Source organism: Meleagris gallopavo, chromosome 11 (assembly GCF_905368555.1).
Source record: "Meleagris gallopavo chromosome 11, MGAL_WU_HG_1.1, whole genome shotgun sequence".
NCBI classification, from domain to species: domain Eukaryota; kingdom Metazoa; phylum Chordata; class Aves; order Galliformes; family Phasianidae; genus Meleagris; species Meleagris gallopavo.
The window spans coordinates 7,919,040-7,933,082 of NC_139414.1; the positions used below are offsets into that span (position 1 = coordinate 7,919,040).

General features: G+C 36.5%; 1 protein-coding gene across 15 annotated transcripts in view; it reads right to left on the reverse strand.

Annotated features, from left to right (window-relative positions):
• The window catches only part of DOCK10 (dedicator of cytokinesis 10), a 142,468-nt gene that overhangs the window by 35,069 nt on the left and 93,356 nt on the right, over positions 1 to 14,043 (reverse strand). For 14 of the 15 annotated variants that reach the window (XM_085233045.1, XM_085233044.1, XM_085233053.1 and 11 more), the window contains exons 20-30: positions 13,561 to 13,684; positions 13,289 to 13,410; positions 12,546 to 12,632; positions 11,928 to 12,020; positions 9,355 to 9,473; positions 7,463 to 7,532; positions 5,749 to 5,862; positions 5,043 to 5,114; positions 4,296 to 4,442; positions 2,267 to 2,350; positions 232 to 328 (exon numbers count right to left, since the gene is read on the reverse strand). In XM_085233045.1, the coding sequence (XP_085089171.1) occupies positions 232 to 328; positions 2,267 to 2,350; positions 4,296 to 4,442; positions 5,043 to 5,114; positions 5,749 to 5,862; positions 7,463 to 7,532; positions 9,355 to 9,473; positions 11,928 to 12,020; positions 12,546 to 12,632; positions 13,289 to 13,410; positions 13,561 to 13,684 (1,129 nt within the window). The remainder of the gene's footprint in view (positions 1 to 231; positions 329 to 2,266; positions 2,351 to 4,295; positions 4,443 to 5,042; positions 5,115 to 5,748; positions 5,863 to 7,462; positions 7,533 to 9,354; positions 9,474 to 11,927; positions 12,021 to 12,545; positions 12,633 to 13,288; positions 13,411 to 13,560; positions 13,685 to 14,043) is intronic. The other variant, XM_085233041.1, reaches the window with a different exon arrangement.

Consider the following 14,043-nt stretch of genomic DNA (forward strand, 5'->3'; position numbering starts at 1 on the left):
GGATTCAGAGATTTCAACACATTTCCAGCAGGAGAGTCAGCTCCCACCTTCTAGCTGGACAGGCAAGGTTTGCTTGTATTTACAGACACAGTGAAGCAACATTATTTTATCACACTAAAATACCACATCTGACAAACGTCCACAGTTGATGTGCAGACACAGAATGTTAGAGTTATCTGAACCACCCAGTAATTCTCTACTCTACAAAATCCTTTTTAGGGATCACCTTACCGGGAATGTTTGAAGATCGTATTGGCAGGCACAGAGGGATAAAGTGTTCATGGTGACAGACTTCTTGGAGAAAGTCAAATTTGAACTGATGTAAAGTCTGAAAATTGTAACAGGTAACAGCTCAGTTTACAGTAGAAGAAAGAAAACAGTAAGATAGAGCTGCACTATTTAACTCACATCCAATGATGAAATCTTATGGCTGGTTATGTTAAGCTACATGAATAACATTTGGTTTTCTTCTGTTATCAAAGGAACTTTTGCAACAATCTTTACTGCATTCTTCTAATATGATTTTGCATTGAAGATGTACTGATAAATAAAAGCTTGATCCTCTACTGAGTAGAGGGTTTTCCTTGAAACGTTTTATGGCACTGTAGTACATCAGGAATACAGCTGTCCATGGAATTCAGGGTCTAATGGCAATTAAAGAAAGGAAGCACTTCAAGTATGTTTTCCAAGAAGAACTGAGTCTTTTTGAATGAACACCACAATGAATTGAGTTCTAGTGAGGTATTTATTCACAGAATAAACTGAGACTGCAGTGTAGTATATTGATACGTGCACAAACTATTTATTCAGGCAGCAACAAATGCTGTTACATTTTCTGAAAAGAGAGGCCAGATTATAGTATAACCTTTCTGAAAAATAAAAAATCCAGTTGAAGAAGCAAAGGCCATATAGAAACGAATCCTGCAGGAAATTTTAACACCTGACTCTTGCTAAGGTGTCTGACTGAAAATGAAACCAATCCAAGACAGAGATTTCTGACCTCAGGGAAAGGCCTATGATTTTATTTTATGGCTATTGTTTGTATGTGATGCAAGCCTGTTCCAGCAGCACATCTGCATCTAATTCACAGTGATTTTCCTTCATGTGTCCCAGCAGATGGCTTTGGAAAGAAGCTGGGTGGCTGGCACAGATTTACAGTCAAGGAGGCTGAATGCATTTAGATTTAGTGAATTTTGAAATATGGAAGTAATTTTCAGATTACATAATATTGTTCACAGAATTATAGGCTCCAGGTTACAACACTACTACCAAGAGACACCATCCATCTTCTCCAGAGATTATGTGAGAAATCTGTGTACAGCACAATGTTTTGTTTTACTAAGTGAAACAGATTGGAATAATTCTCATTCATTACTTAAAAATACCCAGATCATCACTGAAGAGTTACAAAAAGTTAATGAACAAAAGTTTTGTAAGCTTTCTGGGAGAGATGAGTCATACAAATTGTGCATCCTGAATACATCCTGTTATCTATTGTCTTAACAACGTGGTAGGATAGTATTATAGATATTATAGAAGAAATTCATACTACATGGAATTTCCTCATAACAAGTGCAAAGCAATTTGGAGCTCGCTGGCTTAGTTGTGTTATAAGCAAGGTACCATACAGTCAAATTTACACAACGGTAGATTGTTCGTATGCTCTTACTTTAATGCCCTCAAATAAAATTACTCTCAGATGTTACTGATATTTGTAGACCAAATCCCAAGCGTATTCTCCAAAGAATCAAAGCTTAAATTCAAAGAATGGGTCGGCCTCTTTCATGTTTTACTCTTAGCAGCGCTCAGTGAGTAGTTGTTTGGACATAGATCTTTACTTTCAGAAAGGAGAATAGATGGCTCCAAAGCAACCATAACAAAAAACAAACAAACAAAAAAAAAAAACAAAAAAAACCCACCACATTATTTTTGTTAATATTACTCACACAGACTGGTAATTGCTAACAATACTTTACTCTTAGCCAAGGTTCACATGAAATATTTGTTTTAATACTTCATTCATCTGTAAGGGGAAAGTGTACTTAAATGCACATCTGTTGATTTTTGTGCATCTGAAGAATTTCTGGAAGTGGTCATATAAGTAATTTTTATGTTTGACCAAGAGTTCATCTGTAGAACCCTTGCAAAATTAAGGTTTTAATGACTGAGTTCTGAGGATGGCAAAGCAATGGAATGTATTACGAATACTTTTAAAATAAAATCATTCTGTTAGTGAGTTGCTGAGAAAATAACATCAAAACTATACCTTGCTATCTCCTGTTCCAAACATACTTATATAGTTGTTGACCATCTTGAACACAAATCCACGATCCATAAATGTAAAGCAGCGCTAAGAAAAGGGGAAAGAATATTATTTTATTGCTAAAAAAGCAGTACCTGACTTCATCTACCTTGCTTTTTGCCTTGCATCATCTGTAAACCTGCATCATTTGGGTGGGTGAAATCACTAATAGCAGGGGAAAGAAAACTGGGAAACTGATGAAAATCAGCTCTTCCTCCCCCCAAATAATAATGCATTGATCATACTGTCTCTGTATCTATATTCCAGAATAAATATCATACTGTACTGTCCATCAAGAGGAAACTTACCTAATGAAAGTCATTTACGTACTGCAACGCTCAATAACTAGAGGTGGCATGTGATGGGAGTTGACCAGAATATCTCCTTCAGTGGCAGAGTAAAGACTCCTGAAGAATCAATCCAGTCAAAATACTCTCTCTGTGAACTACATTATCACTGGAAGCAAATACTCATGCCACTGCATGATGAGAACACTATGCCTCCTGCCGACTGATGAAGCTAAGCAGTCAGGTGAAAGGTTTTTTGAGGGACTTAGTACTACACTTCCTGACACTTTTTCCCTTGCAGAATTAGCCTACCAAATAGGAAATGTGACCTTAAATTCCTACCCTTCTTTGGTGCTCCTAAACTTTGCAAAGCTAGTAAAGACCAAAGCCTTTTATCATACAGCACTGAAACAAGCCTACTCCAAGCCCCAGCCTGGGGAGGCACGTCATCTCTAACCTATGTAATTGTTTCTGGCAGACCAGATTTGAAAAGAAATTAAAACAGAAACATATGCCTTATTGCATAATACAACACTATCATCTTCTCAGTTCAGATGAACAGTACAAAAATAACACACAAAACTGCAGCAACACATGTATAACAGCTCACTATACTGACTAAGCTTCTCCATCTATGCTCTTGCCTCAAACTAACATCATCTTCCAAGTGATATAACACTACAGATAGATGCAGCTATATATGTAGATAAGTGTGTAAACAGCTATTTGGACATCCATATTAAACAAGCAACAGAAGCCAATGTAAATAGCAATTCCTATCTATTCTCAATTCTATTATTAATTTTACTTAGGTGTGACTGTAGAGAAATCCACCTTCAGTTTGTGGTTGGTTTCCTTCTAACCTCACAGAGCATTTACTGCTGGAATACAGCTTCCTCCTAATGCTGAGCTTCAATCTGTCATAAAAGATTTCAGCCTGGATTTCAGTGTATACTAATACAGCATTCCATATGCTAGCAGAAGGGTAGTTCCCTCCAACAGAAAGTTTGGGGAGAAATCACCAGATAAGCAGCTTGACATGCTACTTAGATAAATAGCTGGACACACCACTTACTGAAAGATAATTTTCCAATGCTTCACAACTAATTTGATGTTGGGAAATAAATATGATTGAGAAATACTAGGACAAAAAGAAAAAAACACAACCCACTTTATGACTTTTCCAACTCACATATGAATTTCTTTATATCTAGTAAACGAAAGGACATTAAGAAAAAGGACATAAAGAGATAGGTTACAGTATTCCATACAATATTTGCACTTTGCTTATTCTGATTTGTAAAAGCTGCCTACTGTGGTTGGATTAGGAAAAGTTAATCCACTCACAGTCATTCAGAGTTACAGTATTTAAAGAAAAAATACCAGCTCAGTGGGAAAAACATTTATATTTTTTTTTACCAAACTTTGTATTAATTTAAACATAACATAAGAATCTGTAGAATTCACAAACTTGAGTCTTAGAGAATAGATATAAATCAATCAGAACTGTTTTAAAACAGAATTAGAAAAAGCTTTTGCATTGTCAAAGACCCAAGGGAATAGAAAACCTGAACTATAAGTCAATACTAAACTTGGAAATTGAACCATCACTCACTTAAAATTGTTTTTTTCCCCTTCAACTAGAGCAGAATAGTCTCAATCTTCCATTAAGTATGGGCAATTAAGTGTAATGACAGGATATATACCTTGAGAAATCTGGCAGTGCTGTAGTTTGCATTCCTAGTTTCTTCAGGAGCTTCTTTGTACTTCCAAACAACATGGTCTGCCATGACCATCACAAGTGTATCCAGCTCAGTTTGAAATGACTCTGGAAACCTCTGAGTTCGAGAAACCTAAGCAGTGAAGATCATCACTTGAGAGTATATAACACTGTGTATTAAACCTGAAATCACGTTTGGATCAGGAGTAAAGACAATGAAAAGCACAGATAATGCAATAGAAAATATGTAAGTATTTCTAGATTTTCATGGATCTTGTCCACAGAAAAGTGGGAAAAGCTGTCTTCAGATGCCAGCACATGTACACTGAAAGTACCTTTGATAATTAGGCAGAAAGGAGGCCAGAAAGAAAAATGCACTTGTCTCCAGATATTGCAAGTTTTCTCAAAATAGTGTTTCATGATCACTTATCTGCCATCTAGTTATTCTCTGCCAGGAAAAATTATATAATTCTCATTCCATTCTAATCCACCTGTTACAAAGATGATGCAACTGTATTTTGGCTCACTAGTTCTGTACGAACAACAATAGTTTGAGCCTAGAAGTCAGACTTTTGGTGGGTAAAAACAGTGTTTTAAAATGTGTAACAACTTTTTGGTTTTTTGTCCACTCAAGAAGAAATCTCCAACTACATTTATTTCACATGATGCTGCATTTTATATTTTCCCTTAGAGCCTGATCACCTTGTTAATTAAGAGCAACATATATGCTTACCTTTGTTTTCTTTGTATCAACCAAGTATTGTGCCATTGATTTTAATATGACTGCAAAGAAGAACCAGGAGTGCTGTTCAAAAGAAGGAGAAAAGAGAGTAGGAAATATGATTAGCTGACAAATATTTTACGAGGCCAATTCCATTCTTTAGAGATGGAATGCATTTCTCAGTAAAGCACACTGGTAAACTCTACATGACAAATAAATGAAAGAGCAAGAGTACTGTGTACTTTAGTAACTGCAGCTTCATTAATGGGTCTTACACATGTATCAATTTCTTAGGCCTTGCTTATGGGAGGAACTCAATACTTTTTATTTTGGTAACCACCCAAAGACAGCAGCTCAAATCAGATGTAAGTGTCCTAGTAACACATGACTATTCTCTGTGCAACAACTTCTAAAATAAAGATTAAACCAAAATATCCTAAGTGCTAATGTCATATTATGCAGTTAATTAGATTTCTCATACAGACTTAGTAACAGAAAGGAGGCATTTTTATGCAAAACATGGCACTCTCAGAAATGAATTACGTTGAGAAGTTGTAAGTCTTGCAAGTCTGTTCTGTTGAATCAGTTTAGGTTGGATTTATGCAAAGCTCGTGCAGGAAAGGAAGACAAAAAAAAGAGGGGAAAAAGATGTGACAAGCAAGCTTCAGGCTGAAAACCAGTTGTAAAATTACGAATGGGCTAATTCAACATCATTCACCTTTAAAACCTGTTTCACGGTTACTTGGTCATTTAACTTCAGAAGACCAGTCATATTCTTGGCCAGCTCCTCATAAATAGTCCTTTCCTCAAATGATTTGGTTCTGAACACATACTGAAGAAGGAAAAAAAAGTCAAAATACGTATTGAAACAAATACAGAAAGTCTCAGTAGATGAAGATAAATTATTGACTATAAACAGCTGACAATTTTTGCCCTCTAAAACATCTTAACTGAAAAAATATGTTCACACAATCTTTAATTCCCCTAGCAGTAACTCTACTGCTACCCTACAAACTCTACCCTCCTACAAAGTCTGAGTTTTAAGCAGAACTTGATACCGATTTCAACTCAGTGCAAGAGGTATTTCTGCTAAAAATCATTGCCACAACATATTTTTTCCTCCAGTAGCGCATAGGATCCTCATACCTCTAAACTGCCTTTCAAGCCATTCCACCAGGGAAACAAAGAATAGGCAATCAGAAGGAGTAAGGAGGGTTTTTCACCCACCTAGGCAGGGCCACCTTTCACTTCCTTCTTTCTTCCAATGGCAACTGTTAGAGTTAGTAGCAACTCTTCATCCTGAAAGGTGTAAAGCACCTACTAGAACTGATAGAAGGGAAACTAAACCCCATCAGGCCCTCAAGATAGGAATTTACCTATCAAACTGCCCAGAACTAATAGATCTACTACTGAGGTTTATTTAATATTTTATTAAGCTAATAATTTAGTACTGGGATCAATTATGGCTTCCCAAAAACAAGAGTGCTGCAACCACATCAGTTAGGAAGAAATGTTATTTCAATACAAGCAGAAAGAATGCAAAAGAAAGAACTATCCCTCGAAAATATCTTATTGCTATTCAGTTTTATTTCCAGAGCAGATGCAATAAGCTTCTCCCTATGCCATTTGACACTTCTGGGTCCACTTAGTTAAGTCAGAGTAATTTCACATTATTACAGTATCTGAGTGACTCGCAATTCTAAGTTTACTTATTTGCAAAATAAAAGTAGGTATTTATTCATTTCCTTACAGATAGATAAAAGAGATTAACAGTTATTACCTTTTGGCTGCTGCTAGAAATGGGAAAACAAGCTAAATGGACTTTCGGTATAGCCTGATTAATCACCTGCTATTTCAAAGATATTTAACCACAACAGGTGTCTAATGCAAATCTTAAAAGTTATCAAGGAGATGTTAATACCCACTGAATTAACTATATTTAAATGTTACATACATTATTATTTTCACAGCCTCAACTGTTCTGCTGAACTTCAATAGAATTCCTCTGGGTTTTAGTTATGGTACCTGAGATTAGAATTTGACTAAGGTGCTCAGATGCTTCACCGTAAAACACACCTCCATGAAGTGTGAAAGTAAATCCACACCTTGGAGACATCTCAGTACTGAAACTAAAATTGAAGCACTGAATGGAGACTCCCTGCTGCATATGGTGCTCTTAGGGCATGGAGGGGCAGGGTAATTTGTCCAAGGTGGCACAAGAAACTTATGATAGGACTGGAATTCACTCAGCCTCTTCGAAGTCTTGTCCTAGTTACTCATTGCAGAGCCACCCAGCCTGCCACTGGCAGAAAGCTATAACGCTAACGCAGAGAAAGCTACAGAGAAGTACAACTAAGGGTAGAAGAAAAAAAAAAACAAAACCCAAGACAAAATAGCTACATAAAATTACTTAAGTTTAACAGCATTCATACCGTCACATAGGAATTGATGCAGTTGTCTAGCTGTTCTTCATGGCATTTAGCAACAATATTAGTAAGAACTCTGGAAAATAAACAAAAACCAAAAATGCAAATTGAACTGTTTTGTGTCACAAGGCAGAGAAGGGTCATCTAACAAATAAAACAGCTGTTTCTAATAGATGGGTGATCTAAGTAATTCTCATTATTGCAATCAAAAATCAAAAGCTTTGTAATTCTTTTAAGGTCATATATCTAATAATAAGTCACATATATCTAATTTCTTTTTGTATTAGAAGTAGTAAAATGTTTAGCAAGATACAAATTCTATGATGAAGTTAGTTGTGCCCATTCTGATCCTTCAGCCTTTACTCTGAATTGAAAATAAAATAAGCTCTGGCAAAGATAGGACAGAGAAATGATGCCACGTCAGGGCCACTGGACAAATAAGTAATCGTGAGAGAGTATGAAAGGCATAATGTTTTCTTCCAACACATAAGCAATCCTAAGCTTTCATTCTGTTGTTGCTTTTAATAAGTTCAACACAATCTGCTCCAAGCTATTCAGAACAAAATACAATGTGTGTGTATATATAGGACACATCAATGAATAACGCACACAGCAGATGAGCAAATTCTTGTTGACATCAACAGTATTAGCACAAAAGCCACCACAAACTAGAAAAAACTGAGCATTCTTCCTTTTTTCTGTAACCAGGTGAGTTCTGGTGCATGAAAAAAATAGCATCTTCCTATTTTTCCATCTAATCATTAAGTCTAATTTTTAAACAACTGCTTCTTCTATTGTATTAATTTTCATGTTGGTCAACTGATACTCCTAGCCAAGGTAAGGATTCTTCAATCCCCCTAGCTGGTCTTAACACCAGTAGATTTGCTGGCTGTGAAGGCTCCCGGGACAAAGGGCCAACTGTCTTTTTTCCTCTGAAAACTGCATGTAGTCATGAAATCACAAATTTTGAGGCATGTTTCCTAGCACCTAGATGTGGCAGGACTTTGGTCTGCAAGATGCCATGAACCTTTAATAAAGTATACTAAAACTCAATTTTCCCAAGGCTAAGATGAGGAATTTAACTTCCTCATTTAAGTTTTCCTTGTTAATCTTTCTTCAGAAATTAATCCTGGAAAATAACTGAAGAAAGAAAATGTACTGACAGCAGTTGAGTATAACAGGGTTGTTGAGGGCTGAGAGTTGTCATTTTTTCCTACTAGCTATAGTCACAATTTTTTGCTCTTGGCAGAAGTGCAACAGAAACGCCACTATAGCCAAAAGAAAATGCAGTGCCACTTTCTGCCCTCCTGCAGAGAAGAATAATAATCTTTCCAGTATTTTTTTTCTCCTGCTGCACCGATCAACAGCATCAATAAAAACAATTTCATTATGTGAGGGATGAGAGGCTCAGAAAATCATTCCAGCTCACCAGAAAATGCTGCCCATTGCTTTTCAGTAATTGCTGATATATATATTTATATTTCTAATTAGAAAATGCCCTAGAAAAGCATAACTTAAATTTTGACTCTTTGCTAGCTGTTGCAAGATGCTAAGTTCTTTCTATGCTGAATTCCACATCCTCACATTCAAACATAAATTAAAATTGATATTCAAGTTCATTAAGAAGTAATTAAGCTCCTCAAGAATGAGACCTTTAACTGTCATTGCCTGTGGGTACAGAGACACATTCACCATGATCAGTGGTCTCCTTGCTGGTACCAGAGCCAACCACATGATGCCATATGCTCTTCCATGAATTACTTGCAGAGCCTTGTGTTAAGGGGAAGCAGGCATTCTCACTTACTGAAGTGTAAACACCGTAGTCAGCCTTCATGAGAGCAGCTATTTTTGGATGAACGTGTACAGTTATGTCCTTTACACAAAAACTACTCAGATACCTGGTCACAGCTGTTGTAACTTCATCATCACTGTTTTGCACCAAAACCCAGAAGAGTTGATTCAGGACTATGGGAAGAAAGTTCATAATTACATGGATCTTCTCTATCCTCAGCAAATTCTGTAACGGACACGAGAAAGAAAATTAAGAGATTTCCAAAATGAAAGCTAGTTATTTCCTCTCCTGTTTCAGCACATAAAGGCAGTACGGCTACAGTGGTAGGAAATGGACAGCGAAGTGGAGGACTATTTCCTGATGCAGTTTGTTTTAAATATGAATGAAACTATAGGTATTGTCCACATCTCGGAGTTCCAATCGTTTGCTCTATCCTGATTGAAATACAAAGAAACAAAAAACCTGAATCCAAAACCACAGCACTAAAAGAATGAACTATTTTTACAACATGCACTTCCAAACATTTTTGGTAAAATCATTCTATGTTGAGATCTGGTGAAATGTACTTGTTGTGGCTAAACTAATCATGTAAAAAGCGCACTGATAAAAATATTAACAGCTTTATTAGAATGACATATTACCTTCTCTGATCAAGGAAGATATTGAGCTCTTAATTAAAAAATAAAATAAAATCTTTTAAATTCCTTTGATTTTTGCATTTCAGTCATTTCTAAATCTTTCCTAAATTTCTTCAAAGTTATTACTGATTTATAAATAAAAGAAAAATATCCTGGGTAATATTATTCTTCAGTTATATTGCATAGTTAATCCCTTGTTACATACAACATTATCTCTATTTCCTAATAAAAATCAATGAAATACTTTAAAAGGTAAGCTACAAGCCTACCTTTTAAAAGGTAAGCTACAAGCCTACCTTTTAAAAGGTAAGCTACAAGCTTACCAAAAACCACTGAGATTCTGGTTATCTAGCTAGCTAGAAAGTTCTGAAGCTTGGATTCCTGAACTTTGCCCAATATGCTTAACATTTACTCAAAAATTCACAAATAAGGTCTTCATTCAGTAGAGGTATAATCTATAAATAACTCATGCTATGATTTTTGAAAGCATTCCTTAATCACTTTTGTTAAATAAACTAGCACAAACTGTCAGTATTTAAAACCAAAGCAATCCTGTCAAATCACCCTTAAGGCCTTGCTCAGAGAACTGGGGCTGTAATTTATTGGAACGTTTTGTTTGCTTATTATAGAAAATTCTCAAATATCATTATAAAATCTGCTCAAACATTAATGACAAATGAAACAGGAAAAGCACGTACACGATGATAATTTCTAAACCCCCAAACAGCAATTAGATTTTACAGGCTGCTACAAGGAAAAATAATAAATACCAGGCATGTACAATGTTTTAGAGCTAATACAGTGGTACAATTAATATCATAGCCATCCTTCAGTCTTCTCCTCTTAAAGTTCAGTAAATAGACTGCAGAGTGCTAACTCTTGAAGGAAGTGTTATGGTCCTACATTTACCCGATGCTCTTTTAATAAAAAACTGCTTGCTATACCTCCGCTACCTCACAGCTTTTGACCTCTACCAAATACAGACACATTGATCATAGAATTTGAATCATTAATGTTGAGAAAAGCCTCTAAGATCATCTAGTCTAACCGTACACCTAGCACCAAAACATGTCTCTCAATGGCACAGCTACATGTTTCTTGAGCACCTCCAGCAATGGTGACACCAATACCTCCTTGAGTAGCCTGTTCCAGTGCCTCACCACTCTTTTGGAGAAGTTTTTCCTGATATCCAACCTGAATCTCCCCTGGGACAACTTAAGGCCATTCCCCAGTTTCCTGTTGCTATAACCTGGGAGCAGAGGCTGACCCCCACCTCACCACAACCTGCTTTCAGGGAGTTGTAGAGAGCTATAAGGTCTGCTCTGAGCCTCCTTTTCTCCAGACTGAACATCCCAGTCCTTAGCTGCTTGCCATAAGACTTGAGCTCCAGTCCCTTCACAGCTTCGTTGCCCTTCACTGGAATACTCCAGGGACTCAGTATCCTTCTTGTTGTGAGGGACCCAAAACTGAGCACAGTACTTGAGGTGAAATGCTACTACTTATTCATTTCATCTCTGCAGAAAGGATAGGTTCTTACTGATTTCAGAACTTGGCAGGTAACTAGTACTCTTGATTTATACAAAGGCAAAGTACACCCCTCCAGAAGCCCTTTTAAATAGCAGTGGGGTTTGCTGAGAGAAAAATCTTGAGACAAGTAGGAGGTAAGCACAAAGTATATCTAAGGCAACAGAGGACTAGCAGGAATACCACAAGCCAACAGGCCCCAGCTCACTTATTTTGGACAGCCATAGAGGAACAAAGCAACACTCAACCATCTTTTAATGGAAACTGACGCTTTGCATAGGCTGGATTATCAAAACTGGGAATAAGACAGATGCACCTGTGATCTAAATTAGAAAGGGAATGGGAGACGTTTTTCTGACCAGCAATACAGTTGCTGCACCAATGAAGCCTAACTGGAGTTGTCACGGACTCATTGCCTACTGCCAAGTCTATGCCATGTTGAGAATTGTGCAGATCAGTTGAGATAAAGTCCTAATTACCATTTTGTAACATAATTCTGTGCTGCAGGTTACTTTACCTTACAAGAACTTATAAAGTTTGAGGTAGGAGGCTGAGAGAAATCCTTCTCCCTTTCTTGGCACTGATAGAAAAAGTTATTCAGGTATGGATCCTAAATGATAAACAAAAGTTCATGTTAATTCAGACTATAGAAAGGATTAGAATTCAACCCAATAAACTGGTTATAGAAATCTCCTGTGATACTGAAAACAACACTTGTTACCTACTGCCTTAAGCATAACTCCTTGAAAGACAGATCAAGTTATTTTGCTTAATCCACTGGCCACTATGTATACCCTATTGTAAACAAAACATCTCTAGGTCCTCTATCCAATCTTTTCTTTCTGTGTTGTGAGGGGATTTCAGTGGCCAGAATTCTTTTCCTAGTGCTTACAATTTCTTTTCTTCTTGTTAAACTGACATTTCATGATTTTTAGTTTAGCATGAAATGAAGTCATTTTTATTTTTTCTTAAAATGTGCATTCCATCATTGTCATCTTGCCATTCCATACTCAAGTAACCTTTAAATGTTAGGGAAACATACTCATACAAGACTTGAGAGAAAGCATCTTTCAGATTTTCCATGATGCTTTTTACTTGTAAACAGGTAACAGAGCTAAGAGAAAATTCAGCTTACCTGAGTATTTACTGTTGATACAACAAAAGTAGACACTTTGAAAAGTGGCTTCCCACTATCTACCCATTTTACATCACAGCCGATCTGCTATTAAAATAAAACAAAAAACATATTTTGCACTATTTCTTATTCATTGAAGTCAGCACCTCTTTTTCACTGCATAGGTTTGCACATAAGCACATACGAACTGTGATAGCTATTTGTTTCCAAATAGCTTTCACAAATAGAGAACTAGTGCAACAAAAGCCAACTTTTCAGCAAGAGGCCATTAACGTTATAATTCAAGGGACCAGATCACTGCCCTACCCTGTCCTCATGACGATAGTAAAACAAATAAGAAGGCACAAATAACCCAAACTGGGCAGAATCAGTGGGAAAAAGTGATATCACACTGCGAAGCTGGAGAATGAATCATGATTGTGGATCACATCAACTGGAGAATAAATGTCATATGGTCTGAGTTTGTCATTAAAGGTTCTTTCTGGAGTTTTGGGGATGTGAAGTATAATACTGTAGAAGAAAATTATAAAATGCACTTATTCCATATATGCTCTTGAGTCAGCATCATTTGGCTCACAGCCCACTGTTACACACGTTCATTTATATACTCAATGATACTATGCATGTGAGCATTCCAAAATGGATGACTTTTAGAAGAGTGTAAATGCAAACTTGATCTCGCATAAAATGCTTGCAAGTAACTACTCTGTGCTATTTGAATATATAAAAGTATGAATTAATACCTTTCCACTAGTAGGTTCTTGAAGGCTTAAATAATTGGGAGGCAAACTGCTTGCTACTGGCACGTTGTGTTCTTGGGAAGCAAGCTGAGCATCTTTCAACAAAGGAAGCCATGCATATCCCACTGCACACAAGAACAAATTAATATGACACCTTGGAGAACAAGCTGCTCAAATTTAAAGGAAGGTAATAACATCCAGACAGAAATTCTGAAATCCTTATTTGAATGTACATAATTTATATTTATAATTAAAAGTAATTCTGCTACAGGTACCTGGTGTTTCCAGAGCCTCTTTCTTTTTGGCATTAGCTTTTGCATTTATGTCACACGTGACATGATAAAATGAAAACAGAATGTGGTGTTTCTTATGGAGTTGAGTGGGAAGTTCAATTTTCACCTGAAATGTAAAATGTTACACCTCACTTTAGTTTAAATATCGATTAAACCAGGCATCAGAGATGGTCTAAATGAATGACATCTCTCTACACAAAGGTCTAAGTACAGTTTGCCTTTACTGACAATTGCTCATCTGTGTGGTGCTGTTGCTGCCTTTGTAATAGATGTTTCTTTATGGAAATTGCTAAGGAAAGTTATCTATCACTTTTAATTAAACAGCTTTTTTCTTCTCTGTCTTGTGGATGAGTATTTGCATTTTTGATGAGACAACAGAGGACAAGAGAGCATAGAATTAAAGAGTTATAGACCCTGCTCACAAGCGATAACTTGAACTTCAGCAGTCGTAGATAGCCATCACCG